The sequence below is a fragment of the Phoenix dactylifera genome, chromosome 2 (assembly GCF_051530095.1).
Source record: "Phoenix dactylifera cultivar Ajwa chromosome 2, Ajwa_hap1_PhDact_Kaust_v1.1, whole genome shotgun sequence".
NCBI classification, from domain to species: Eukaryota; Viridiplantae; Streptophyta; class Magnoliopsida; order Arecales; family Arecaceae; genus Phoenix; species Phoenix dactylifera.
The window spans coordinates 32,777,999-32,803,363 of record NC_143191.1 but is presented as its reverse complement, the minus strand read 5'-3'; the positions used below and the strand labels follow the sequence as shown (position 1 = coordinate 32,803,363).

The 25,365-nt window shown below is 41.9% G+C and overlaps 2 protein-coding genes across 2 annotated transcripts; one reads left to right on the top strand and one right to left on the bottom strand.

Moving 5' to 3' along the window:
- Positions 1–7,600: 7,600 nt before the first annotated feature.
- On the top strand, positions 7,601–8,407 carry LOC148714682 (putative transcription repressor OFP9). Its single transcript, XM_088714658.2, has one exon. The coding sequence runs from the start codon at positions 7,601–7,603 to the stop codon at positions 8,117–8,119; it is 519 nt and encodes a 172-aa protein (XP_088570784.2). The 3' UTR covers positions 8,120–8,407.
- A 5,777-nt stretch (positions 8,408–14,184) lies between these two features.
- On the bottom strand, positions 14,185–16,459 carry LOC103722960 (GDSL esterase/lipase At2g04570-like). Its single transcript, XM_008813715.6, has 3 exons — positions 16,106–16,459; positions 15,301–15,793; positions 14,185–14,667 (listed from the first exon to the last, which is right to left on the bottom strand). Exons 1-3 carry the CDS (start codon positions 16,442–16,444, stop codon positions 14,474–14,476), a joined length of 1,026 nt encoding a protein of 341 aa, XP_008811937.4. The 5' UTR covers positions 16,445–16,459; the 3' UTR covers positions 14,185–14,473.
- Between the last annotated feature and the right edge of the window lie 8,906 nt (positions 16,460–25,365).

The following is a 25,365-nucleotide window of genomic DNA, read 5'->3' as shown; positions in this document are numbered from 1 at the left end:
CATACAAAACTTAATCCACATAGCATGTGGGAGACTTTTTGGCCATTTCTCTATCTCATTTTAACACTAGATGACATTGAATTGCCTCCCTTAGGTGAACTTAGCAAGTAATATATCCAAGATACTTACATATAGAACATAAAATGCAGGAAACAAGGACGACATAGTAGTTCTAAAGCTCAAACTACAACTAGATTAATTATGATTAAGAATAGTAGCACAAATTGAACTTGCAGTACAAGAAGATTACAGTAAGTCAAGAGTACATGAAAGCCTGTGAATGGCATATCCAAGGAAAATAAGAATCAAAGTAATCCTAGATTTTGGGCTTGTAGCTCATACATTGAGATAGTAATGATTTCAATGAATCCAATGCAGGAAGACCCTGTTTGGTTTCCAAATGATTTAAGCCAGCATCTTTGAATTACTTTAGTCAAATAGGTAGGTATTCATCGCCAATCAGTTAAAACTATTGAGCTCCTCCCCCTGGAACGGTTCAACCTGGTGGACCTCAATAAGTACCAAAAAAGTGCTTTTCAATTCTATTGAAATCCCAAAAGTGCCCCTCATTTTTTAGGCTTTGCTCAAGAGACAAAAAAAAAAAAAAAGTTGGTATGGCTGAATAAACCTGAATATAGCTGAAAAACTGGACTTTATCCAGGTTTATTCATGTTAATTCAGGACCAAACAGGACCTAGATCATCTGAAAATTGAATAACCTACATACCAAGAATATAAGTCTGACTGGGTGTATTGCAGACCATACCGACTCGGTGCAGGGTGTACTGGTTCGGTATTGGTGCGGACATGAAAACCGGTACTTAAAACTTTGCTACATACAAATGTAGGCATTTGTCGCTTACCACAGATGGAAAATGGAAGATAAATTTGGATTTTGATTGAGGGCTGTAAAAATCGGTAGATTATTTCTATAAGTCTGCTCGTTGCATTAGTCGATCCAAATTTAAATAATAAGTATTTGACGAAGGCTTGTTGGCTTCCTAAGACGTGATGGAAGATCAGACAATTACAACCTAATAAACCTGTACAATAATAACATAAGGATTTTTGCATATAAAATGAATATTCATGGTGCACTTCCAATGTAGCATGATGCTCAAGGTCACTCTAGAGCCTCACCAGTGAAGTTCAATAGTGTAATCCAAGGGCCATAAGATCTGAGAAGCAGTTAATGCCCTAATATCAAGGTCTGCATTGGTGAACCCAGTCAATGTCTTCAAGAATACATTGGAGCCCAGTAAGTGACAGACAGAAATCCAGCATCAAGTCCATCAACATCACTCAAGTGCATCAATGTAACATCAACATCAACCAAGCAACAATAGAGGCAACGCAGATTAGAATCTGACAACAACTATGTCCCATGGCATTCTTCTTTCTTAAGAACAATGTCCTTCTCACCTTACAAGATGTTGCACGATGTGATTGGAGGTTCAAATTATTATTAGCTGCAAACATTTTGTGAGTCCTACCAAAGCTACAGCTTTAACTCATTGAAGATATTGCATAATTAATCAACTCTATAATTTTGATATCAGCATGACTTTGATCAGCATCTTGTAACTCTTTATCTAACAGCATTCTCTACATTTCTTAAGGTTTCTGTAGACAGATTTTATCATCTTGTAGAGCAATTTCAACACGATCACAGCAAGTTGCTCGTATATTCATTAACCATATTGGATTTGATAAAATTTAACTATCACAAGGGATCTCAATCAAAGCTCAGCAAACTAAAATCATGTATATTTGTTAGCAAAAAAGAAATAATACGTGCCCAATAATTGACTGCTCTGACAATAACCATTCATCGAATGGCCAATGCAGCAGCAGGCAATTATTCGATACATATAATTCCCATGTTAACCAAAATCAATCCCAACCTTGTGAGAATTGAGACATACCATGACAGTGTTAAGTTTACCAAATACATAGGTAACTTTAAAGCAAGTTGCCTTGACAGCATTGAAACTATTCTACAAGATTACCAAAATCATTTTGATGTGATTCAAGCTAGCCATGAGATGAGAAGCTTGCTATCAAATTATGTTCGCTAGATGGTGATTTAAGGATATGCAATGCGCAGTGGGTACATGTGATATCATGCAAAGGAAAATGTCTTCAGTCTGGCAGATATGAAGATATGTGGAATGTCTAATGATCACTAGTGGAGAAAATTTATAGATGATCGAGTAATGATTTTAATCGCAGATGGCGTAGTTCCTTGAGCATATCACCATGCATGCTTTACAAAATACCTTCATTAAAGAAGATTCAAAGCTTAAAGATGATGGCTGGTAACGATTTCTTGCAAAATGTTATACAAAGTGGGCAAATCATCATCTCTGTCATCATACACATCAACAGATATGTTACATTTTCCTATAGTAAGTTTAGTTTCATGAAGATCGTTAAGAATAATAGAATGGATTTAATTGTGTAAGAGTTTTGTATGATCTGGGTTTTTATTATGAAATCCTAGGAAACCCTAGAATGAATGTTTCGGCATTCACTTTAGGATTTCCTGAAGAAATCCGAATATTCCTCTCTAAAGGGCTTCCAAGAAACTAATATTAATCACTCCAAACAAGAAAGTATTGCATGGCATGTCAAGAACTTTGGATTACAAATCAAAACAGACAATTTCTTACAAAGTCGGAAAATAAAGAAACCATTCAACAACTAATATTGCAACAATCTAAATCTAATCAAAAGAGAAGAGAGAAAATCGCTGAAAACATTAAAGAAAAGTTGGTTATTATAACTCTCATGTGGCATAGGAGATTGTAGCACATGTAAAATTCATGAGATGATTTTAAATACTATTTTACCCTTAAAACACATGAAAAGAACTCCAAGATCAAAGCAATATCAAAGTTAAAAAAAAAAAAGAAAGAAGAAGAGATTCTCTTTATCAGCATGTCAGCAAAGGTAAAAATCATTGAAGCAAACCACATATATAGAGCAATCAAAGACCAGCATATATACTGAAAAAAAATACAAAAAAAAAAAGAAATATTTTTTGAAGCTAGGAAAACAAATTCACAGAAAATTATTTTTTACTGAAAATTTGTTATTTTTTAACTTTGAATATATTCATTTAGCATATAAGTCATCCATTGTAGCAAAAAAAAAACAAAAAACAAAATCGCTCTCTTATTGCACAACAGATTGGGTAAAAGACGTCCTGGTTCGCGTGTTGTTGAACCACGCAAAAGATTACTTGGTGGGTGACCATGATCTCATCGATCATGAATAACCGATTTCTCTTGTCCAACTCAGGATAGATGGTGATTGGGGGTGATCTGCTTGAGATCCATGCCCCCTGCATGACCCTAGAATCCAAACCTTGGTCGAAGGTACCAGCTTATAATATAAAAGAAGTTTCAATTCCTCAACATGTAATAATTTAGGATTGGATCTTGCCTTCACCAAAATTTGGGACATTAAGGATATTAAGTAGTTCAAAAGGCTTAGAGATCAAATCTTGCCTAGGCACCTCCCATTATGTAGCCTATTGTTTGTGCACCCTTTTTATCAAAAAAAATCATAATTATTTGAATTATAAGTATTTAAATTATTTAGTTTTCATTTTCTTCCCATCATTTTGTTAGTTCTTTTTAGAGTGCATATAAAAATAGTTATTTATACAAAAAAAATATGTGTATGTGAAAGAGAAAGTAACTAGCAAGGCATGCGTGGATTTCATGAAGACAAGGTACTTTCTTTGGTCAAGTAAAATGAGAAGGTCAAAGCTACGCCGCTACCTTGCCAGGTACCCGATGCTACTGCTCGTGGGATTGGAGATTTTATTTCAAAATAAAAAAGTATATGGTGCTAAAGTCCCTATAGATAGCACCCTTTCAAGACTTGAACTACTAGGCTTTTGCCTCAAGGCAGAAGGGAAGACATTAACCGAAGTGATGCTTGTAGAAATTTTCATGAACATCATAGATAATTAGGGCACAAAACTTGCTAAAAATAAACTACAAAAAATTGAGGCTTACTTTTAGAGGCCTAAGCAACTATTGATAATCGTTGTAACGGTATCCTAAGATAGAAGAAGACATATATAAAAGTAGGGTATATCTTCCTCTTTTTTTCATCCTCAATGTCTGTCTCCTCAATATGATAGATGCCTTCTAGAAACTTGGATGCTCTGGAGTTTCACTACAGACATATATATAATAGTAGACTAGGGACCTAGCATAATTAAGTATATTACCAATGAATCCATCCATTACAGAACCTATTAACCAATACAGACCTACACCAATACTCACTACACTATATGATTAAGACAATAGGACCCAAGATAATCATATGATCATAAATTAATTATGGGCTCCTTGCATAATCATTTAGATTGACAATTTATCCGGTATTAGATACATAATAAATCAAAATAAAATCAGTCCATAAATAATAGAGGCCTCTTATCTTATGGGAAATTCGAACAATGCTTCTCGGGATTGGAGATGAAACAATAGAGTAGAAATGGATGGTCCTATGCATAGGAGGCAGTGTTGCAACTAGTAGAAATTTATTTATTAAAAAGAAGTTAGTTGGTGGATTATAAAAGACTTTCAGTATCAGGTTGCACAAGAAAAATCTTCGAAAGGAATGCAATGATGTCCATTTCCTATGCATGGTACCTAACTAATGGCCCTACTCCCTCAATTGCACTAACTCCCTCCTGCCAGGGGGAAGCAATGAAGATAGCGATATAATCATCACCTGGCGCAATAATGAAATGGGTTGAACAATTATATGTCCTAACAACTCGAAATTAGATGTAGCCTAAGCAAACTATTCCTTAGCCTAGCCTAAGCTGGACGAATGGCAACCATCGAATGGGCTTGGGTTGGGCGTGCTGGACTTGGACGGGATAAGAACAAAACGGGGAAAAAAGGGAAATAATGGAGATAGATAAAGGTTATGCATTGATATTAAGACCTGTGGGGTTTGAAGCATTGCGTGTTTTGGCCAATCCTGTGTCTGTTGCTGTTGGGATCTACTTGTTCCAAAATCCAAAAGCCCACAGCTAAGGAAAGCCTCTTCTTGCTATTACTGACTGCGGCTGCCGACCAAAGAACTGAAGATCTTCAATCATGTTTGAGTGCTCTAGCGAAAGAAAAGAATTTCTAGCTATGTTTCAAGCACTCCTTCTTGAAAGAAAACAACTTAAAAGAGTCTTCCCATTCAAGCACTACTTGTAGTTACCTATCCCGACAACTACTAAACGCTATGAAAGTAATATAGCTGCCCAGGAGCCTCCCAAAGTCTTGGGAGACTGAACAGAGAGATGCGAAAGTCTTCATCGATCTCAGAAGATCTACCAGATATGGGATCAGCAGCAGTAATTCAAGATATAGAGTAAACTTCTCGCATTTCTATATTTCTAGGTGACTTATTAGAGCTAGGAGTAGAATTAAGAAATCTTGTCCGGTTGGTGAAACTTGTTTACGAAAATTAATGGGTCTTTGCATTGGGCACTGATGGGGGACAAAATGGATCATCCTATTTTTCGGCATAAGTCACCCAATTTTGGTCAAACCGAGCTCAGAAGGCCAACTCCAGAAAGCCAAGCTCAAGAGGCTAACTCAGAAGGCCGAGCTCAGGAGGCCAATGCTAGAAGGCCGACCTCCAGAAAGCCAACTCCAGGAGGCCGAGCTCCGAAGGCCGACCTCGTCATCCACATGCTGCAGCCATGCCCTGCAGTAGCCTCACCACACCATGCTTTGCTTGCCAGCCACACCACGACATATCAACCAAGAACCATACCCTGCAACGACTGTCAACGCCTCACCGTTCCCAAGAACGGACTGCACTGCGTGCCACAAGGAAGCTCTGACTGTGCGCCATCTCCTCCCATGATGGGAACGGGCCATACCTCCGCCATCTGGATACCTCTATAGGAAATATAAATAGCCCCGTAAGGTAATGTAAGAGGGATTTTTTTCTGGGCTGGACCAAATATACCCCACTCTAACTTAAGCGTTGGAGGGCCCTCACCGAAACCCCACCAGTGAGGCTTTGTGCAGATCCGCCGTCGTGCGGGAGGTGGCACTCGTCTTCTTCTTTCACTCACCGGCAGCTCCCTCGACTCCTCCAGTGTGGTCACCCTCGGGCCAGATTTGAACCACAACAAGTACCAAAGTGGTCCTTTTTTGTAAAGTGTCGTGTAAGTGGATTTCTTGTTTCCAATCCGTTGAAAACCCGATGTAGTTGAATGTTTAGCCGATGAGTTGTTTATTAAGAGAAATGATGGAAGAAGTATAGTATAATTGATCTGGCCTCTCCTTTGGGAGAAAAAATAATGAAATTCGAGTTCATTATTCTCTAATCTTTGCTTTTGTCCTTGTATCTCCATTATTAGAAAGCAAAAATAACAAAGATTAAGTTGGGCCAGAAGACCTTCCCCAACCTACTAAAGAATAATGGAATCTGCTCCCACTGAGTCGGATGACAGCACTATAAGATGAAACATCACAGAACAAATAAGTCCTTTAGCCGGAATGTATTCGGCGGAGAATATTCCGATGCCTAAATCAGTATGGTAATCAGGAAAGGAGGAGGTTATCTTTTAGTTTACTAGGGCATTCTTCTTTCTTACTTCCTTTGTCCCCTTTTCAGTGTATGTTCGATGGAGGAGCCTACCTACCCCTAGAGAATTAGGGCATGTGGGTCGACCAGAAGTACTGGCTTGAATACGGCCTAGACATCGGACATGAATACTTCGCACACAGATTAAGTCCTATCTGTCATGTCGGTGGAATCTCAATGATCACTGTGTCCTTTAGTTAGAATGCAACCAAATATGGAGAGCTCCTGATATGCAAGTTTGACAATATGATACTGGGCCTGCTTGGTGGCCGCTTCTGATCCACCACGTATCGGCACCGTGATATATTTTTTTAATTGATTGGATCTTCTGGTGCGTTGTAGACGGTTTGGTGGCGTACGAAAATCCTATCTCTCGTGCCAATATTAGAAACAAGTACACGAATATGAGTGAGCCAGCTGTAGGGGGTCTAACCTGTCGGCTTTTTCCAGGATCCCAGACACACCGAGCCCACATACACGAATCATAGCTAGCAAATTCCCCAATCAAGATCCCGCCACATGCTCATTCTCCCCAGAGGAAGAACGACAAGCTGATGGGCCGACAAATTCCACGGTCACAACATTGGCCTTTGCTCGGTGGGCCTAAGACGAGCCTCAACCGCTCGAACTATAAAAATTTCCACTTGAAGCCACGTAAGGCAGTGGCACGAGCCTTCCTCAAGTTTCTCCAGCCCTCTTTGAAGCATGGGACAGCGACTTCAAATGCATTCTGGATTTCTGCAAGGCAAGGGAACACCATGATCCATCCATTGTAAAAGGAGTACCATCCCCCCACCAACCATCACTATCTAGCTTATAATAAGATAAAAGAGAGAGGCGTGCATGGAAATAGGATTAGTTTAAACCTCAGGGTTGGCGCTCGCTTCACTTTCCAATTGTGCACTGAATCATATGGTTCATCCATAGGCTATCCCTGCAAGGTGGCCTTGGGGACAGAAGGATGCAGAATTACATGGGGGAGAGGGAGCAGCACAAGTATCAAGCCAGGCTCAGGAAGAGCAGCCACTCCATCTCCAAGCAGTCGAAGCGATGCGGGGCCTTGTGCTGCGGCTCCAGGCTTAGCATTTCCTCTTCTTCCTCGTCTGAAGGCATCAGAAGCTCCGATTCCGAGCAGCTAGGTTGCCTGTCGAGCATCGCGCATGGTATGGTGCAGGAGAGACTGGAGCAGATGATCAAGGAGAGGGAGCCTAGAAATGATCAGTGGCGAAGAAGAGATCGGATCGGTGGAGGGAGCGGTGGTGGGAGGTGCATTGTGCTGATAGCCATGGATAAGAGTTCTTACGATCCTCGAGAGGATTTTCGGAGGTCCATGTCGGAGGTTATCACTTCCAAGGGGTTGGAAGGGCCAAAAGAGCTTAGGAGTCTGCTGAATTGCTACATGTCCATGAATTCCCGGGTGCACCGGCAGGTCATCCTAGAGGCCTTCCATGAGGTTTGTTCCACTCTGTTTCTTTGTAATAGACGAATCTAGGACAGCAAGTGTAAAGTTTGTAGCTTCTATATCAACCAATTGTGCCCATGGTGGTTTTGGAAAAGATAATCCCACTTATGGTCTTCATCATTGTTGTCGTTGGCTTTTCTCTTCTTTTTTTTTTCTTTTTTTTTTAAAGATGTTGTTGTTGTTGTTGCTCGCCCTGCCTGTGCTGTAAATCATTGATTTCAGAAAAAGCCGGCTTCATCTGAGAAAGCGTTGCCTCAACATGAAAAGTGTAGCATGTGAGTAGTAACTGGGAGATACTCAGGATACCTTTGCAATGAGAGGGCCTCCGGATTTTTTAAGCATTACTCCATGTGAGAATCATTTATTTCTTCATGACCATAGTCTCTGCTGTGGAGATGGACAACATCCAGCGTAAGACCTCCTGATGTACTCTGGTTTGAGTTGAATACTGAAGTAGGCTATTTTGGTATTGTAAAGCCACTGAGCTAAGCCACTAGGACTACGCAATGTATATATGGTCTCGTACCGGGATAGCCTTTGAACCCTCTGAAAAGCACAGTACAATCATGACCTTATCGTCCACAATCCACGTTAGGTGCAACTGTGGTTCATGTCCCAGTTCGAAGGCCCTCTTGGCTTCTCCATGTACCTGAATCCGGGTCTTACTAGGATTGATGCGGTCTTCTACTACTCATCCACTCCTTGTAATGTTTGAGGAATGTGCTTGCATCTGTTTAGAATTTGCACAGGGGGCGACGAAATCACTTAGAAGAGCAGGTGGGTGAGTTCTAAACCCGTACAGGGCTTCTTTCATGATCCGTTCAGGAGGAAGCAGAGGATTTTCTTTATTTTATTTGCATTAAAAAATTAGTACTTGAATTCCTCAAATGGACGACAAAGGCTCATATGTGCAGAACCTTTAGTACCCTGTTCCACTGAGAAAACTTGGGACTCCATCGGTATTCATTAATAATGAGCAATATTACAGCGAACCAACCGACAGAACAGGAAAAAAAAACAGTCAAGGAAGACAGATAGATCCCTTTTCCTTTATTTATAAAATTTTTAGAAGAAAAGTTTAGCAGAGAATTTGCACAATTTTGAGAAAGCCCGGTTACTTTCGATAAAATGAAAAATCTCCTGGAGCAGAACTTCCCGAAGACCAGATAGAGCTTTTAATGTAATTTTATTTCCTGATCCCATAATTCACCACCCTAAGATGGAGCAGTCCGAGCACAGTCCTTACATTCTTTTCACTTCTTCCTGTGCCATACTGAGCAAAAAGAGCAACCAGCCCAGCCCTTACGTTTAACTTTATATTCTTTATATTCCTCCCCCAGGGTCTATTGCCAATGGTGGAGATTGAACTCCTCGTGATCAACTCGAAGCAGTATAGAATTATCTTCAAGACAGCCGTGTACTCCTTAGCTTATGCAAACACAAAAGTTTCGGGTGCAGATTGTAGAATTTTTGTTCCTCCATAGATCAGGGATTCTCTTAATTCTTTAAAACTTTTTGCCAATGCCACATTATTAATCATTCTATAAAGAGAGTCGATGGCAAGAACGAATAAAAAGAGGAGATGGAGGGCCATCCTAGTTGAGTCCTCTCCTGCAGAAAATCCAGTCATCAAGCCTAGTATTGATGTAACTGTAATTTTACAAGAAGGCAGGATATTCTCTAACTAGCTGACCCATCTTGAGGGAAGTTCCTGCGAGAGAGAGCAGGTTGAAGAGGTATTTTCGTACAATTTTATAAGAGGCCTTTGTAAAGTCCAACTTATAGATAAACCCATCCATATCTGCTTTCCTTGAATGGTGTAGAATTTCATTGGCATAGGATATGTTATTCATAATGGATCTTCCTTTAATTAATGTAAGCCATATGTGCTGGGTCCATGAGGTCATTCATAAAAGCCTATAGGTAAATAGCAAGTATTTTTGTGATGATCTAGATGCAATTGTGAATGATCAATGGGTCTGAAGATCGATGGAGCTTCCGCCGCCTCTTTTTTGAGGATGAGAGAGAGAGAGAGTGGCATAATTAATTCTTGCAAGGTCTATATTACTGTTGGGGAAAAAAGTGGATCACCTGGAGTATATGGTCAAGGCACCAAAACCCGGTAGCGAGCGTGACGACGGCAAGCATACACTCGACAGTCATGACCTCAGTGCGCTCAACCTAGGCATGAACAACCCCAGTGCTCACGACCTCGGCAGTCACGACCTCGGCTGGCCTGTCTTCGAAAGGCATGACCTCGGCAGGCATGGTCTCGGCTGAGTTAAGCTCGATTGACCTCAAGGACGAGAAAGACTCAGTCAAAAGGAGAAACCGACCCCCACTCCACCGAAAATTAAGTCCTCCGTATCCGGGATCAAATACCACAATCTCCATCTCAACGGCTGTCAACATTTGAATTCACGCAATCTCAACCGATCGCCAGCTAGCCTGAAATCTCGGATCGTTTATGGTAACTCATTTATTCGCACAATCACATCCGATTGCAGATAACCGCTACACCCCCTTCTATAAGAAGAAGGGAGAAGCTCTAGGGGGGATCTTCTTCTCCCCCTGCTAAAAAACATCTCTCCATTATCTCCATTAAATATCTTCAAATCCCTCTCTGACTTAGGCATCGGAGGGCCTTCGCCGGAACCCCTAGCCCAGCCTTCTTGCAGGTTCCCCGGAGACAGCCGTCTGCCACGCATTATAGCCAGAGCTCCTCTTCCTCGGTCCGCGGTCACTCCCGGGTCCAATTTCCTGCAACAGTTACCATCATAGAGTTATTGAAATAATAAAAAGAGATCCTTTTTAACGAGCTCCCAAAAATATTGGTAGAAACACAATGAAAAGCTATCCATATAGTGCCAAGCACTAGATCTATAAAATAATGGAGGATGTATTCAACTGATGATTTATCATGTACATACAACCATACATATTTACACCAAGATCTAAAAGTTATAGATGCATCCAATGTCGAACTTCATGAAGCTTCATATGTCATATTCTTCTAGATACATCATGACCTGACACCCATCTCACATGTATAAGTAGCATTGCGTACATTATATAGACATGATAATAGTTTAGCTTTAAATAATTATTTCAATGCATGTAATACTAAGAACTAAAAACCCCTAGGAAAGTTGAAATTATTTATGATGCTAAGGCCTAAAGATCAGTTTATGAACTCGAATGGAATTAACATTTCTTCATGCAAGTTTAGCTAGTTTCTGGTGTTCTTGAAATTAATTGCCCATACATATTCACAAAGTTTGTGTAGTAATCAATGTTAACTGTTTTGTCAAGTTGACACAATGGATGCTTGGATAGCTAAAAAATTCTTTACTGGAAAAATCTATGTATGTATGTATGTGTGTATGTATGTATGTATGTATATGGTGAAAATTGGAGAGCTGGATACTTCCAACAATGAATCTGGCTGACCTTAATAATGTTCAGAGAAAGCTTTTGGTTGTTTGTGGGCCTTGGTCAGTGTGGGTATTAAAAACTTGAAATGTCATGTTTCTTGTACCCTCGAGCTAATGCTAAAGTTTGAAAAGGAACGTTTATTTCAATAATAACATTGTTGATGATGTAACATGGCAACCTATATATGTTGTAAAACAAAAGTGCAATATGTGCACCTTACATGAGCATCTTTACACAATACACTATAGTCTAAGAGGCTTGGGCAGGACAAGAGGCCAGGCCAGGTGAGTCTTGCATTCAGAGAAGCCTTTTTGAACAATGGTGATAGGGCAATCTCTTATGTGTCTTAAATGAAGATGCATATAGATTCTTATACATTTTGCAAGCAACCGGCACTCTGGTTGGAAATCTCATTTTGACATGGTAGGATGACTTAAATTTCATTATGGCCATCTGTTGATACAGGGACATGCGCACATTGGTGAGGGAGTTGCCTCCTTCTGGATAGTTCATGTGTATCAGGAGATGAACAGTGCAGTAGATTGGGTCGCCTCTTATGTCGATCGGCACTTTGGGGAGGTCCATTGGACAAGCTTAGTTAGTATTCCACACCCTCTGTTCTATTTACTTTCTCTTGATTTGGTAGATTGTACTCATGTTAGAGCTATATGAATGGAAAGTAGTTTTGACCAAAAAAAAAAAACAACTTACCTCTAATGATTAGTTTCAATTGCTAAACATTCAGTTTCTCATTTGAGATCACTTTAAGCACTTGGGTGATCATAGAGGCGTAGACACAGATGAGAATCACACCTTCTATTACAATAAATCTTGATGCCTCTAAATAGAGGCTTCAAGCTTACAATTCGCAATTAGCCGTTCTTGCTTGGATAGATATTCCTTTGATGCTAAAATCTGGATCCTTCTGGAGATGTCTTACATCTAATTTAGTAAGGCATCGGTGCTATTGTGAATTCGAGCTTGGCTTCGCGCTTCGGGCCTTGGTCTCGGAGCGCCTGGATCTGCCGCTCCAACTCCTCGACTTTTCTATCAAGCTCGACGATGGGCGAGGCTTCTGTTGCAGCTCAACATGGGGTGAACCCCGCCTCGATGGTTGTTCCCAAGCTCGGGACTTCAGACTTCGACGCAGGCTCTAAGGGTCCTAGCTACACGACAAGCCCTCCGGGCTTAGGGATCGAGCTGAGAGCTTCGGTAGTGGCGATGTTCCCTTTTGTCAGCCATCGTGCGTTGCCTAGCAGGGGAATGATATCGCAAGCGTCGTCCTATGGACTCGCGTCCTCGAGGAGGGGGTGCAGGCTGGGCTCCCGCCTGCTGCAGGCCTTTAACGGCCGTGGTGAGTGTTTCGACTCGCTGGACGAGCAGACTGAACTGCTCGAGCAGGACTTGAGGAATTTGATCCGTCGGTGCCGTAGAGGTTGGGCTTTGAAGCGAGTTGCCGGGAGTTGGTGCCCGGTGCCTCGAGGCATTAGAAGCTTCTCGACTCCTCAACCTTATAAACACGACTCAAGCCCTCCTTCTAGCGCCAAATGTTGTGAATTCGAGCTCGGCGTCGCGCTTCAGGCCTTGGTCTTGGAGCGCCTGGATCTGCCGCTCCAACTCTTCGGCTTTTCTGTCGAGCTCGGCAATGGGCGGGGCTCCTGTTGCAGCTCGACATGGGGTGGACCTCGCCTCTAATGGTTGTTCCCGAGCTCGGGGCTTCAGACTTCGGCGCAGACTCTCAGGGTGATGGCTGCATGACAAGCCCTCTGGGCTTAGGGATCGAGCTCGGTGGGAGCTTCGGTAGTGGCGACGCTCCCTTTCGTCGGCCATCGTGCGCTGCTTGGCAGGAGAATGACATCACGAGCATCGTCCTATGGACTCGCGCCGGCGAGGAGGAGGTTGGACTTGCTGGACGAGCAGACTGAACTGCTCTGGCTGGATCTGAGAAATTTGATCTGCTGGATCACAGGAGGTGGCTTCCTTTCTCTGTTCCAGCCGACATCTTCTCGGCTTCCTCCGGCGTGGTCACCCTCAAGCTAAATTTCAACCACAACAGGTGCCATGTAACAATCACGGATTTGGGATTATGAACCACTCAGTAAGGCTATAGGATATGATGGCAAGGCATATTGGTGCCAGCAAGAATACGAAAGGTTTAGGATATCTCATTTGATAGCCTACACAAACAGCAACAAGCTTGCAAGAGTTTGAATGAATTACTTTCTTAATGTTAAGGGCTGGAAAAAAAGATATGTATATTTTTATTATTTTCTGAGTCTTGATCATGGATGATGCTATATACAATTGTAGGATATGCAATAAGGGGAAAGAGACAATTGCTGTGCATGAAGTAATGTTACGTGCAATGCATTGTGACATATCTAGGAAGCATAGATGCTTCTAGTTAGTTTCCATATCCGTATCATTTGATATAGAATTCTAAAGAAATGCGAAGTATCAAGTCAAATGAAGAAACAGGCCATGGAGCAAATTAAAGAGTACTTTGTGAATAAAAAAAAAGGATTAGTTTTCAGCATAGGTCCTATTTCTGGATGTGGATCATACTTTTCTATGAAACTTTGGAGTTCGAGAAATCGTGATATAAATTTCTTGTAGTTTGTTCATTCTTGTAGGGTGTAAGCAAGTCTTTCCTTAGGTGCAAAGATAAGAATTCATCCGGAATGTTGAAAGGTCTTGAAGTTTCTCTTAATCAAATTTCTTGTAGAAGATTGCAGGTTCCATAAAGCCAAATCAAAATCAACAAGATTTAGCAACAAATTTTGCAGGCTTCAAGTACAGAAACTTACATGTGACATAATCATTAAACATATATGAAGCCAATTGAATATGAATCTCAAGAAAGAAAAAGGAAAAGATGAACAAAAGAAAACAGAAAAAGACTCCACGTTCTTCATGGGTAAATTTCTTGAAAAGTAGTTATTTTTTAGTTCACTTGAATTGTGCGAATGTGGTGTTGATCAGGTGCTCGGCAATGATCTGGCTCATCTTCTCAGTTGGGTGGACGGCGTCCCAGAATGCATATTTGCGTGCATCTGGACACGTGAATGGGCTCCATTGGTTGCATGTGTGTCCCACCTCGAACGTTCCAGTGGCACAGCATCCGAACTCAACATTCTCAAACCCTCCAAGTAAAAAAAAAAAAAAAAAAAAAGAAAGAAAGAAAGAAAAGGTTAGAGCTGTTGATCTACTTGTTTCTTTACTCGCGCTGTTTCAAATCTGGTAGTTAATTTGAAAGCCTAAGAGAGTAGATCCTACAGATAGCGTATTCGGTGTAAGACAAATATGAGAAGAAAAGACCTCGTTTTTGTTAGGATTCAATTAGAGATGGTTCGAACCCAGATCAGTTGCCCTATTAGTTTAATGATCTAAGCATGATCAGCACCATTATGGTAAATCTGGCTTCCTCCTCTCCAATAGTGTACTAATGTAATATTAATCATAGGCTGGAAAGGTGGTTACAACTCCTATTTGATATACGTTTCCAAGCAGTGTATGGCTAGCATTATGGCTTTATCGTCAAAGATGGTACACCACTCCGGATATGAGTTGGCTTGCTAAATTACTTGTTACTCGAATCTGAATAATTACCCAGCGAAAACTACAGTTAGGCGTGTGTGTGTATATATATATATATATGGATCCAATTGGAAACCAAATTATTTTGTAACTCATTGACTAACCATAAATATAAGTAACTGAAGAAGTTGCAGTTGTAATTTTATAATCTCGTAGAAATGAAGCAATGAAGAACTTACCATAGATAACTCGATTTTGGACGACGTAAAGAAAGAAGTCATAGAGAGGGGCTAATTTCAATTGGATGCCCGGCAGAGCAGCACACAACTCATCAATCGTGGTTTGCAACTTTGCATTGAAGTCTCTTGCCGCCTTATTGTACTCTTCCACGCATGAACCGCGGGTCACAGAGTTCATGCTTCGCTCCAAAGGCACGCAACCTATCGGACCCAGTCCTGTGAAGCCGATCTTTCGGGCCCCCAAGGCGTAGAGTTCTTTGATGAAGTCACGGGCAAGACCCGTGAGGAAGTCCACATACCCACCGATCGTGAATTGCTTCTTTCGTTCCGAAGCGTTGGCAAAGTAATTCTCGATAAAATCATTAGTTCCGATGCTGATGACATACGCGGCCTCCCTCAACGTATGCTCGGCCTTCTCCTCTCCGAGATACCTTATCAGTCTGGTTTGATACTCTTTGTAGTACCGGACTTGCATCCACAAGGGTATCACAGACTTGTATTCAGGAAACAGAGAAGAGTTGAGTTATGATCGCAAAAATATTATATGTATATATATTTGAATGCTTAGTATTTCTGTTGCTTGGAAGCCCATATATATAACTACTACACTCGCATGGATTCCCTGCATGCATTTGTTTATGTCGGACATGCATGATGCCGAATATGTCAACATAAGTCTGTTATTTTAGGTTTCAGGTTATAAATCATCAAGAAAAATAATGAACAATTATCTTATCTTACAGTGCCGAGCATCCAGGCCCGCCCATGCATTAATTTACGGGTCTTGAAGAGAAGGACGACTTACTTGAATGTTGGACGTAGCAACGTCCAGGCCGGAGCCAGCAGACGCAAAGCAGACCCTGGTGGCAAAATCCTCTATCCCATACAGGGGATCAAGATAAGCCGGCACGAAGGGACCGAGGCCGTAAAACTCCGAGTAGAAGTCGGTCGCCAGCCGGCCATTACTGAACCGCCCGGTGGGCTTCCCACCCATGAAATCGCGCCCATAGGGTCTGAAGTTGCTCCTGACAAGTGTCGGGATCCGGTTGTTGTTCCCCGAGTCGACCGTGGAGTCACCGAACACTATGATCGCCGGCACTTCAGCGATGGCGGCAGTCTTGGGTGGTGGGAACCATAACATCATCAATGGGAGTAGCAGTAGGAGGTTTTCCATCCCCTCTCTCTACGTGGAAAATAAAAAGAGCAGGAAGAAGAAATATGTTTGGAAGGCAAATACTACGGAGCACAGGAGGAGTATGGGGTTTAGGTCCATGCCATATGTAGGTATTCATGCTTGGTGGGGACTGTGGAGACTTAAATGATTCACGATCAGGTTACCAAGCTGTCTGGGAATCTCCTGGGGAACAGAGGTGAGATTCGATCGGGAGTGTGACACATTCGATGAATAAAGTTATCAGGTAGGTCCACCTGACTGCATTATCAAAATTTAAGTTCAATCTCGTGTACTATTATGACAAATATTCCGATGGTAATTAGGCTTCCTTATGAGTCTTACTTGGTTGGTAGAATCATCCAAAGAAAATGCTAAGCAACCATTTATTTTAAAAAAAAAGTTTGCAATCGCCGTGAATCTTGTGATCTCTTTGATGTTGCCGACTGCCGGAACCAACTAAAAGCAGGCATTCAAAGCCATCCATTAACTGACGGATACCTCGGATTGAATAGAGAAATAAATCCAATAAACGTAGAACGACAACGAAGAGTATTATGTTTGGGGGCATTTAACTGATTCGAGGGTGACATTTGTATGATTACGGTGCAACTGGGCTATGAATATGCACCGTTCTTCATCATTGGTAGGTCACAGGCAGCTCTCGTTTCTTAATGAAGATTTATTTTCCCATGTCCTGGAGACCTAGATAACACTGCTATCCACTTCCATTGCCATGTATTTACGTTGATAGATCACAGGTCGCGACAAACTCAAAGTTACGAATCTCTCGTTGCATTCCCTATCCAAAGCCATGGAATCAACAGCCTCAATCTTTTCGAGCTTTCCCTTCACTCTCACTCAGTTGATTCAGAATTTTAAAATATATTTTCCGCTCAATCTCATGACGGAAATCATATGGACGATGCATCTTGGTATCCGAGCACTCACTTAGAGATCATTTTGTACATAAATCATACTACTGATTGTAGGACACCATGATTAGTTCTTAGTTCCAATTTTGCTTTATGTAGGTAGCGCACAACTCCGGTCCCTCTCCCTCTCCCTCTCTCTCTCTCTCTCTCTCTCTGTGTGCTCTGGTACAGTAAGTCAAACTATGTAGGTCATGATGACACTGGAGCAATAAAACAAAAATTTATTTTTATCTTATTAAAGAGCAGGTTGAGGTCTTCCATACGTTCATGGTGTCATGCGATCATACATGCCAGATTTAGGTTCTTTTATCTTCTTGCATCATATATTTGAGGTCATCTGATCTCACATACGATGGGTGAGAGAGTCAATCACCCATTATATGTTCGGTATGGCTTCCGGCATCAAATGTCCTGTTAATAATTCTCGTTCAGGCAAGAATATTTGTTCAAACTGATGTCCTTTTAACTGCCAAAAATTCAGTGTGGGACCTATCACCGGGTGACTGGAAATGTAAGAAATTATAACAAGCTAAGAACATCAACGGTGTCTATTGGGCTAGGATGGCCCTGAATCCGGGCAACCTTTTCTTGTTCGCTGAGCCAGACTGCAAACTTCTCATCCCTCTCACGCCGAGTTATGTCACGCCCCCGCCTACGCGGGGCACGTGAGGCAGCTAGTCACATGAGGGGGGACCGCGGGACTCTTCTGTAGGATTTGAAGACCTTCGTCTCATATGCCCAGGCTCTGAAACGAATCTTTCCGATGTGGAACTATTGGGTCTCACACTCTTCCCACCATCGGACAAGAGCCGTCCTCGGCTCTGATACTAAATGTCATGCCCCCGCCTGCGTGGGGCACGTGAGGCACCTAGTGCCCACGTGGGGGCCATATGAGGGTGGACCGCGGGGCTCTCCTGCCATATATTATCCGGTTTCGGGGGCTTCACGCAAGCGTCCTTCACTCCTCCCCGATTTTGTTTTCCACCCAAAACGCATCTACAGGATTTGGAGACATCCGCCTCACATGCTCAGGCTCTGGAACGAGTCTTTCCGATGTAGGACTTTTGGGCCTCGCACCTTTCCCACCATCGGACAAGAGCCATCTTCGGCTCTAATACCAAATGTCACGCCCCCGTCTGCGCGGGGCACGTGAGGTACCTAGTGCCCACGTGGGGGCCACATGAGAGGGGACCACGGGGCTCTTCTGCCAGATATTGTCTGATTCCGGGGCTTCACGCAAGCGTCCTTCATCCCTCCCCGGTTTTGTTTTCCATCCAAAACGCGTCTGTAGGATTTGGAGAAACCCGCCTCATATGCCCAGACTCTAGAACGAGTCTTTCCGATATGGGACTATTGGGTCCCACACTATTCCCACCATCGGATAAGAGTCGTCCTCGGCTCTGATACCAAATATCACGCCCCCGCCTGCGCGGGGCATATAAGACACCTAGTGCCTACGTGGGGGCCACATAAGGGGGGACCGCGGGGCTCTCCTGCCAAATATTGTCCGGTTCCGGAGCTTTACGTAAGTGTCTTTCACCCCTCCCCGATTTTGTTTTCCACCCAAAATGTATCTGCAGGATTTGGAGACACCCGCCTCATATGCCCAGTCTCTAGAACAAGTTTTTCCGATGTGGAACTATTGGGCCTCACACCCTTCCCACCATCGGACAAGAGCCATCCTCGGCTCTGATACTAAATGTCACGCCCCCACCTGCGCGGAGCACGTGAGGCACCTAGTGCCCATGTGGGGGCCACATGAGGGGGGACCGCGGGGCTCTCTCGCCAGATATTGTCCGATTCCGGAGCTTCACGCAAGCGTCGTTCACTCCTCCCCGGTTTTATTTTCCACCCAAAATGTGTCTGCAGGATTTAGAGACACCTGCCTCATATGCCCAAGCTCTGAAATGAGTCTTTCCGATATGGGACTATTGGGCCTCACACCCTTTCCACCATCGGACAAGAGTCGTCCTCGGCTCTGATACCAAATGTCACTCCCTCGCCTGTGCAGGGCACGTGAGGCACCCAGTGCCCATGTAGGGGCCACATGAGGGGGAACCATGGAGCTCTCCTGCCAGATATTATCCGGTTCCAGAGCTTCACGCAAGCGTCCTTCACCCCTCCCCGGTTTTGTTTTCCACCCAAAATGCGTCTGCAGGATTTGAAGACACTCGCCTTATATGCCCAAGCTCTGGAATGAGTCTTTCCGATGTGGAACTATTGGGCCTCACACTCTTTTCATCATCGGATAAAAGCCGTCCTCGGCTCTGATACCAAATGTCACGCCCCCGTCTGCGTGGGGCATGTGAGGCACCTAGTGCCCACGTAGGGGCCACATGAGGGGGGACCGCGGGGCTCTCCTGTTAGATATTGTTCGGTTCCGGAGCTTAATGCAAGCGTCCTTCACCCCTCTCCGGTTTTGTTTTCCACCCAAAACGCGTCTGCAGGATTTGGGGACACCCGCCTCATATGCCCAGGCTCTAGAACAAATCTTTTCAATGTGGGACTATTGGGCCTCACACCCTTCCCACCATCGGACAAGAACCGTCCTCGGCTCTGATACCAAATGTCACGCCTCCACCTGCGCTGGGCACGTGAGGCACCTAGTGCCCACATGGGGGCCACATGAGGGAGGACCGCGGGGCTCTCCCGCCAGATATTGTCCGATTCTGGAGCTTCACGCAAGCGTCATTCACTCCTCCCTGATTTTATTGTCCACCCAAAATGCGTCTGCAGGATTTGGAGACGCCTGCGTCATATGCCCAGGCTCTGGAATGAGTCTTTCTGATATGGGACTATTGGGCCTCACATCCTTCCCACAATCGGACAAGAGTCGTCCTCGGCTCTGATACCAAATGTCACGCCCCGCCTGTGCGGGGCACGTGAGACACCTAGTGCCCACGTGGGGGCCACATGAGGGGGAACCGTGGGGCTCTCCTGCTAGATATTATCCGATTTCGGAGCTTCACGCAAGCGCCCTTCACCCCTCCCCGGTTTTGTTTTTCACCCAAAACGTATCTGTAGGATTTGGAGACACCCGCCTCATATGCCAAGCTCTGGAACGAGTCTTTCCGATGTGAGACTATTGGGCCTCGCACCTTTTCCACCATCGAACAAAAGCCGTCTTCGGCTCTGATACCAAATGTCACGCCCCCGCCTGCGTAGGGCACGTGAGGCACCTAGTGCCCACATGGGGGCCACATGAGGGGGGATCGCGGGGCTCTCCTGCCATATATTATTCGGTTCCGGGGCTTCACACAAGCGTCCTTCACCCCTCTCTGGTTTTGTTTTCCACCCAAAATGTGTCTGGAGGATTTGGAGACACCCGCCTCACACCCTTCCCACCATCGGACAAGACTCGTCCTCGGCTCTGATACCAAATGTCACGCCCCCACCTGCGCTGGGCACGTGAGGCACCTAGTGCCCACGTAGGGACCACATGAGGAGGGACCGCGGGGCTCTCCTGCTAGATATTGTCCGGTTCCGAAGCTTCATGCAAGTGTCTTTTATTCCTCTCCGATTTTATTTTCCATCCAAAATGCATTTGCAGGATTTGGAGACACCCGCCTCATATGCCCAGGCTCTGGAACAAGTCTTTCTGATATGGGACTATTGGGCTTCACAAGTTAGGCCAAAACCATCCATCCCCTCGCCTGCAATCCATCTACTTGCCCCAGTGGATAAAGCACAGACTTTCTTTTCTTCTGATTTGTTCTAGAATTATTCTTTATCTTTACCCGAGGTTTATGGCCTAAGAAACACAGGTCAAATTGGTTGGCCAAAGCCATACAGAGTGAACCATTAAACTTGGAAAACTTATATTTTTTCAATCTTGAGACGGACATTAAAATTATATAACAATAAAGTAGGAAAAAAAATACATGTTGCTCAAGAAATTTTGATTGCCTTTTTGTCCAGCGTAACAAAAGGTAATAGTCGGATAGATAAAGAAGTAATTTCTTTTTCCTCAGAACACTAAAATGGATTTGGTATATTTAAATGAGTTGAACATTTAATAGAAATAATCGTTACTCTGGGAATAAAAAGATAGCAGAGCTACAGTTCATTCATAACATAATTATGCATTGCTACTTGTTACATATTCTAGCTTGCTATGATTGCAAGGTTAAACTATTTAAGAGCAGAGTTAAGAGCAGAGTTCTTTCGAGCTTGCTGAACTCAGGTAGCATAGTATGGAGTCTAGTTCAAAATGGACAATTCAGTCCCAGCAGCTCCATTTAAGATGAATTTATTTTTAAAGATATTAGGTTAAAACCAATAAATTTCAAAAACCGAAAAGGGTCAAGCAAACTCTGCATCCATTCTCTAAAATCTACCAGGAGTGGGGGGAAATTGCTCATTTTTAAACCAATCAGCGTTAACTGATCTGGTTGTTGGATCAACTTGGGGAGTACTCAAATCCTGATTGACCAATCAATGGTCACAAAGTAAAAATGAGTGTGGCATGTAGCAGTGTGGTTATTTGATGAGGTAAATACCAAGACATAAAAGTACTGCTTCTAAATGTAATCTTTGGCTGCTGACTTGCAGCAACTGAATCCTTCGGAGGGTAAGTTTGCTCCTTGCCTTGATTCTGGAGCTTGTTCTCATCATATCAAATATTGCTTAAAAATAATAAGGAAAGAGAAATCCTATCTTGCCTCGCTATTCGATTATTTATCCCTCTTCCCCAACATTTACCACTGGGACAAATAAGGCATGATACGGTTTCATTTTTTAATTGACTGATGAAGTAACCATGGCGCCTAGAAACACGCCCAGTTATCTACAAGTACAAGTTCAGAGACATCAAAGAGAAGTTATTCTCCATCCCCAGTGTGCATGTATATCTTTGTAGTTACTATTTACTTAGCTCCATGAAATGTGGAAAACTGTTTAAGAGGAGAATTAAGAAAGATATTCAGGGCAGTTATCGTGATATAATGATATATAGAAGATGTAATGTCACCCAGTCTCGTGATCAATCTCTTTTCAGTAAATAAAATGACAGGATTTTTTGAAAATTAGGGGTCGCAATCTATTCCGCCCCATCGGGTCTGACTCGATCCTAATGGAATGGGTTTTACCAGACTCATAACTCTAGGACGGATATGGGTAATGGTAAAATTTGAGAACAATACTGATACAGAGGATCAAACTGATGTTCCTCCATTGCACGTAGTCTGGGTTTATTACTTCCTCCTCACCATCTGATTCACTAGCATCTGGGGCTCAAGTTAATATGATTGGATTCAGAATTAGATAAGCTACAGTAATAAAGTCTTGGAGATCTTGGCTCTCAATAAGACCAAGTATTTGAGTTCTCCAACTGGAGTAGTTTGTTTGTGTTAATTTCAATGACACAAAATTTTCTATGTTTACATTGATGTGTAGGGATGCTTGAATGCCAAGGTTGAGTTTGATGTGGCCATGGGTGGAGGGTCAAAGGTCTTTCTCACAAAATAGAGAGAAAGGCCCTGATACTAAGAAAAATTGAGAGATAATAGACTTTTGGTGACTCAATCTCAACGTGAGAATTGAATATGTATGCCATTATATTTATAATAACGATATATGATTCTGTATATCATCAAAATTACAAATATTACATTCCAAAATTAAGCAGAAGTCACATAATCATAAAAGATTTGCATAATTTCTTGCCAAGTTGATGAAGATCTGGAGAATCATTTTGATCTCGTGTACTCATACAGGATTTGTCTGATTTCTTACCAAGTTGATGAAGATTTGGAGAATCAGTTTGATCCCTTATATTAGTGTTGTTATCAAAACTTGCCACGAAATTGACTTGAATATATATACACATATAACTCTTCACCAATCTCCTCCCTACCTTTTACCCTAGTCGCTCCATTTGTGAGAAAGATTGAACATATAAAAGGTTACATGTCATAATGCTTAGTTGTTCATTTTTTTAGTTGATTGCTTTTCTCAATTTAAAGAATATCTGACTTCTTAAAATAATATTTTTGTTTGTTATGTTTCTATTATTCTTGAAAATTTGGTTTGTTATGTTTCATATTTTGATTTCTTATTTTGTTATGTGAAGTACTAGCATTTATTTTTACGAAAAATTATAGTAACACCTCTTCAACTTTAAAAAGTTTCAAACTAACTCTTCAAGTTTCTAAGTCGTTCCAAACTCAATCGTTTATCTCTATTAACAAAGTGGTGTCATATGACCATCACGTAGAAGTATAAAATTATATTATAACCAAAAATATCCTTCATACTTGTTGTTTGTGGGATGAAGTCCTAGCACAAATCTTAAAGAATATTTAGTATATAATCCATAGTTAAGGATCACCTCGCACATATCTCAAAGCACTTCAAACACCTTTATTCATTTGCCTGCATAAATCTCAAAATATCTTTAATATATGACCATAGTTGAGGATCACCCCCCCCTCCGGTGCAGATCTCAAAACACTACGAACTATTTATTCATCTGCCTGCATAGATCTCAAAAGCATTCGTAGTATATGACTCACAATTAAGGATTATAACCACATAAATCTCAAAGCACTCTAAACCCCTTCATTCATCTGCTTGCATATATCTCAAAGCACACTTAATCTATATCCCATGGTTAAGATCGCCACCACACAAATCTCAAAGCACTCCGAACATTTATTCACCTGCATAGATCTCAAAGCATTCTTAATATATGGCCTATAGTTAAAAATCACCCACCACATATATCTCAAAGCACTCTAAGCTGCTTCATTTATTTATTTGCATGGATCTTAGATCATTCTTAGTATATAACCCATAGTTAAGAATCACTCATCATGCAAATCTTAAAGTACTCCAAAACCTTTTATTCATCTACCTATACATATTTCAAATCATATTTAGTATATGACCCATAGTTAAAGGATCACCAATCACATAGATCTCAAAGCACTCCGAATCTCAAATCTCAAAGCCCTCCAAACTCTATTCACCCATCTGTATAGATCTCAAAGCACCCTTAGTATTGGCCCATAGTTGTTAAGGATCACTAAACACATAGATCTCAAAGCACTCCGAATCTCTTCATTCATCTGCACAAATGAAAAGACATTCAAATATGTTTAAAGAGGACGAGAGTGTTTTGGCCATTTAAAATGGCAGGTTAAAGCTGTCCTTTTGTTGGGGGAGATGGAGGATTAGTTTGGAATGATTTGGAAACTTGGAGCATTGGTTTGAAACTTTTAAAGTTAAGGGATACCTCTGAAAAACACCCAAAGTTGAGAGGACATGACTATATTTTATATATATATATATATATATATATATATATATATGTATGTATTTATTTGATGGTGTGAAAATTTTTTGCAATTTTACACGATCTAATCTATCCAACCTGTCACGTTTAACTCTATCTACCTTGCTCTACTCTAACTAGAGGTGTAAATTAACAGAACAGCTCACGAGCGGCTCGAGCTCTACTCGACTCGAGTTGACTATTACCAAGCTTGACTCGAGCTTGACTAGCCCTAGCAATTTATAGCAAAATATTTGATTTAAAACTCAAAAATTTAGTCGAGTATATATATTTTGAATGATATTATATTTTATTATAATATATTATTAATTTATTTTAAAATATAATATTTATATTTTTTAATTTAATCTAACTTCTAATTTTTAACTATATTTTTTAATTATGACAAAAACTCAATCCAAGCTCAAATGTTATTTTTTTATTGAATTGAGTTTATGGTTGAGCATTAAGGCTCAATCAATTTTAAGTTAAATTTTAAGTCTGAGTATTTCAGACCAAATCGGGCTTGAGCTTTTGGCTACTCGATCCGGCTCAGTTTGGGTGTACCTTTAGCTCCCACGCATGGACCGGTCGGATATAGGTAACCCTATCTGATCGATATTGTATCCATTGCCATCCTAGTTAAAATATATATATTTTGAAAAACGTCTCAATATTTTATACCT